Genomic DNA, 4895 nt, shown 5'->3' with positions numbered 1-4895 from the left:
AAAAATGTTCATCATTCTCCTCATCTTCTTCTTCATCTTCTTCTTATATTATTTCAACAAATAGCAATGGAAGGCGATTGGAACAACTATTGGCGTGACCACCCTCAAAATTCATCCCCCGGCGAATCAAATGCTTCCAGGCAAGGATTCTCGCCTTTCACGCAAGAATTGAATGCCTTTCAAGCGGCGGGCGCCAATTTGAACCCCCGCTTTGCCGCCGTTGCCGACCCCGAGCCCGACGTGGAGGAGATTGCTTCTATGCCGGCGAGCCACAAACGTTGCAACTATTATCCGCCAGAAACGGTGCTAATTTACCGTTTGTATCTCGAGCACACCCACGACTCTGTGGTGGGTGTCGACCAAAAAGGGGCGAAGTTTTGGGGCTCTCTCGCACCGAATACAACGCTAAAAGGCCCCAAGGATCTATTTCACGCGACGTCACGCAAATCAAATCTCACTTTCAACGGGTGGCGAAGGATTCGAAGAGGTTTGAGGCCATGCACAAAAAATGTCACGATCAATGGAAATCAGACATGAGTGATGGTCAAATCACGGAGCAAGCAGAGGCAATGTGGCTAGCCGAGTTCCGTTTGCTATTCCGGTATCCGCATGCATGGAAGATCTTGCGCGAGTCCAAGGTGGCGGAGATCAAGCAACGAAACAACATCCGCTAGATTTTTAGGATTTTTTATTTTATGTTTGTTTTAATTTAAGTAATTTAGAATTTTAATTTATTGTATTGCAACTTTAATTCAATCAATGTAGGATTTAAATTTGAATTCAATGAAATTTTAATTTATCAATTATTATAAATTTAAAATTAAAACTAGAATAAAACTATATCAAAAATAAAATTAAATCCATTGCACCATTGCTGGAATGGGTGCACGGTTGTTGATGCTCCGAAAGCCCTTTTTTTTTTTTGAAGTGGAACCAAAAAGCCCAAAATTTGATTTAATAATTTCGAAAAATGATGATAAAGCAGTACTTCACTTTTTATTTTTCTATGCGCCTCTCTTCACTTTCCCTAATCTCTCAAACTCTGCAAATTAAGAATCCGGCGCATCCAACTTATACTGTCGTCTCCAACTCGTCAACTCCCTCAAGGCTCAACGACTTCATCTAGGCCACACATAATCACGTCTATTTGTTGTTTTCACTCTTTCCCGGTCTCTCTCTGTCGTCCGACGTAGCCGCCGCCTAGCCCTCGCCGGCTTGCCTCGTCTCCTTCGATCGACGGCAGAAGTGAGGTAAGGCGGCAGCCTATTAGGGTGTTTTCGAAGTTTGATTTTTGTTTTCGCCTTACTGAAGAATCCATGGATTAAGTCGAATATTTTGTAGATATACAGAAATACTTGAATATTGCTTGATGCTCATTGCTTTTATTCATGGATAATGTTAAGATGTATGAAATCATTTGTTGAAGACAAAAAAACAATATAAAGCAGCCCTAATTTTATTTCTAAATCAGTCTAAATTATGCCGTTTCTTCATCTTCACTCTATTTTTTGTTTTAATTCTTTCATCATAACTCTGCTTCTCTATGCGCCTCCTTTTTCTTCTCTTCTTTATTCAGACCCTCTTCTTATTCTTTCTTCTTGCTGGCAGAATGTTTCCTTCTTTTTCATCTCTTTTCTTCAGTTCCTTCTTGTTCTTTTATTCTTTCCTCTCTCTCTCTCTCCTTTTCTAGTACCTCGCCGGCGCTCACCAAGCCCTAGCTCTCCCTTTCTCTCTCATCACCACACTCTCTATCTCTTTCAGTCGATTGTAGATATAGATTCCGTAACTATACCCCGAGTTTTATTATCCAGCTGAATTGCCGATTAATTCCGACAAGGTACCGTTCTGTCAATTGTCAATTTACCGTTCCTCTCTGAAGGATTTGTTCTGATTAACTTCTGTGTTATCGTTCCTAGCTTTGCTGAAGCTATTTCCGTGTGCGTGTGCGTGTGTGTGTGTGTTTCCCTTTCACCTGAAGGTGATTACTGATCGATCCCGCTTCTGATTTTGGCTCAAAAGTTTTATGCTTTCTGAATTCTTTGTCCTCTTCAGACTTTTCTACCGGTGCGTATGTCGCAGAAACATAATTGAAAATAATTTATTCTTGTGCTTGTAGTGTGTTTGTGCGTTTTTTCGTTGAATGAATTTCTTTAAGCGTTGATATCTGTCCTTTGATGTGTAATCCACTGGTCGCTTTTCTTCACGTTTTTACAACTCTTTCAGTTACTGGTTTTGTATTACTAGAAATTGAGCAGTGTTTTTCTCCTGATCAAGAAAAAATGAGAAAATTGATAAAAAAAAATAGTTATTTCTTTTGGTTCAATTATTAGCGTACTGCATCTTTCACCTTGATTCTTTTTCCCCAACACTCTAGTTTGAATGTAGGTTTTGTGCTTGCGTGAGATCTTTGCTTATAATCTAGGCTACTCATACCCCACCCCACCCCCCCACCCATAAAAAAAACGGGTACAGTGATGAGTATTGGTGTTGGATTTGAGCAAAGATTCTATTCCATTTTAGGTTTTAGGTATGGGTTGGAGATGCTCTAAATTCTGAGAAACTTCTTCAAATTTCTTCACCATAGAAGAAAAAACAAGAAAATGCCTGAGGATTTATGCATTCAACACGCTCTCTTCGGTGGCGCTATCTCCTCCACCTTCCCGCTCCGCTTCCAGGTTTACATTTGATTCTTTAATTTTGTTCATTAATTTTCCTGTTTCACTCGTTATTTATTTTTTCTTTTTTTATTCATTAGTATTAATGATGTTTCAATTAACTTTCCCTCCATTATGTAGGACATAAGCAACATACGCCAAGTTCCTGATCATCAGGTCGGACACTTCGTGAATGTTTGATTTTCTTTCCTACATTTGTTTTTTATCGGCTATGTTTAATTACTCATATTGTTGTTATAGGAGGTTTTTGTTGATCCAACGCGTGACGAGAGCTTGATATTTGAGCTCCTCGACTTGAAGACGGATGTGGCAGATCACGGAAGTGCCACATGGTTTCTTCAAGACTTGGCTAATGAGCAAGATGCTGAAGGAACAATGGTAATCTGAACTCTTTTCTATTTTTTTTTTTTGAATTTTTATAAATGTTTAAGTTTCAAGCTGGTACTTGGCTGAATTGGACCATTGTCTGCATTTCATGCTACTCCAGGGAGTTGGAAGGCGATAATATCTAGTTATTTTGGCGTTTTATTTCACTTCTGCACCTTCCTTTTAATGTGATTCACTAGTTTAATACTTTTTTTAGGGGACCAGTTGATAACACTTTGTTAGAGAAGTTTGTCACTATCATGGTTGTTGTGGGCTTCAAATTAGCACTTTTGGTGGTACCATTGGTTTAAATAATGGTAATAGAGAGGTATTCTATACGGTCTCATTTTGGGCTTAAGGTATTTTGGATAGATTTGAATTCCATTATATCAACTGTGGTGGTTGTTTGTAAAAAGGTTTGTGTCCGTATTGTTTTAAATTTCTTTTTTTAAAGTTATTTGGATGGGATTTCAATTTTTTTAGCCTTGACTTTTAAATCCCTAGCTCTAAATTCAAATGCAAGCTTAGGTTACAGATTGAAAGTAAGTTCCAATATGATGGTGGGCTTGTTTTTTTTTTTTTGGGTAGAATTGAATTCCAAAATAGCAAATCAAATCGTTGTTTGGAGTTAATTTTATAGTTATTTGGGTTTGGGTGTAGATTCAATTATTCCCAATTCTCGCATTTCAAATCCTCAACTCTAAATGCAACCTCAGGTTGTGGGAGGAGGAAGTTTGTGAAATATGATGATGAACTTCACGATAGGAACTTTTCTTGAGTATTCTATGATTCCTTTAGTGGAAAGCTACCAGGGAATCTAAGTTTAGTGAGGTTTTAAATTTTATCCCAAGGAAATTGCAGACAAGGTTGTTGCAGAAGAACTATCATTTGGATTTGATTTCCATTGTAATTTACTAGCTGATGACAAGTTTCTCTGTTCTTTAGCTTGTAATTTAGTATCTGCTAATTTAAAAGCCTATTTCTATTAATATCATGCAAGAAAAGCATAATTTTGAGAACTGAAGTTGATGACGTTATGATGCTGCATTTGTAAATCTCACTTTCAAGTTTGTGTTAGTGGAGCACAACATGTTCATCATGGAAAGTTTTTGACACAGATTAAATCTATAAACTACACATTATTTTCTAAATAAATGTTTTAAGTTTTTTGCTAGTTGCTACTTCTTAGTTTTGCTGACCTGACAAATTTTGTTGTTTTATTATATACATGAAATGAATTGTTGTTCGTTGAAACTTCATAAGTTTAAAATCTTGAGTTTTCTAGATAATAATTGTCTCCCCTTGTTCTATAAAATCAGGTGCTAGAACAATCAGGTGTATTTGAGGCTGATGGACTACGATTTAGAAGCAGTCCTGCTGTCATTACAACTGCAATTGGGCAGATGGTACGTACAGCCTTTTACTAATCAGTAGTGTTTTACATGCATTAAAAAGTAATATTTGGCTTTGACAGTAACGTATTTGGTTTATGATAGAGATAGCTTAACCAGCTCACCCCATCCTCCCGCCTGTCCCTATAGGAAATACCTACTGTATTGAAAAAGGTAGCAGAAATGAAAACGTACTGCTCCTCAATTCTCAGATTATCATTTCATATTATTTTCTTGCATGGTCCTGTGCTGGTTTTGGAACATGTCTATTACAATTTTAAGTACTGGTTTCCTTACAAACACTTCAAACTTGGCATCAATTACGCTCTCTGCATCTGCTGCTTGCAGACCTTGAAGTGCTGCTAGCCTGATATAGATCCTTGAACTTAGTGTGAGTTATTTTTTAGTACCTAGATTAGACGGTGTGTGTAATTAACTGATGAAAGTACAACCGTTCAATTTC

The 4895-nt window shown here is 37.4% G+C and overlaps 1 protein-coding gene across 2 annotated transcripts in view; it reads left to right on the top strand.

The window, feature by feature from the left end:
• Positions 1-929: 929 nt before the first annotated feature.
• The window catches only part of LOC130995775 (uncharacterized), a 4754-nt gene continuing 788 nt past the window's right edge, over positions 930-4895 (top strand). The window contains exons 1-5 of one of the 2 annotated variants that reach the window (XM_057921185.1): positions 930-1250; positions 2521-2675; positions 2796-2831; positions 2916-3053; positions 4361-4447. In XM_057921185.1, the coding sequence (XP_057777168.1) occupies positions 2601-2675; positions 2796-2831; positions 2916-3053; positions 4361-4447 (336 nt within the window). In that variant the 5' untranslated portion in view covers positions 930-1250; positions 2521-2600. Of the gene's footprint in view, positions 1838-2520; positions 2676-2795; positions 2832-2915; positions 3054-4360; positions 4448-4895 lie in introns of both variants that reach the window. The other variant, XM_057921184.1, reaches the window with a different exon arrangement.

The sequence above is a fragment of the Salvia miltiorrhiza genome, chromosome 7 (assembly GCF_028751815.1).
Source record: "Salvia miltiorrhiza cultivar Shanhuang (shh) chromosome 7, IMPLAD_Smil_shh, whole genome shotgun sequence".
Classification (NCBI taxonomy): Eukaryota; Viridiplantae; Streptophyta; class Magnoliopsida; order Lamiales; family Lamiaceae; genus Salvia; species Salvia miltiorrhiza.
This window is presented reverse-complemented; position numbering and strand designations above follow the sequence as displayed.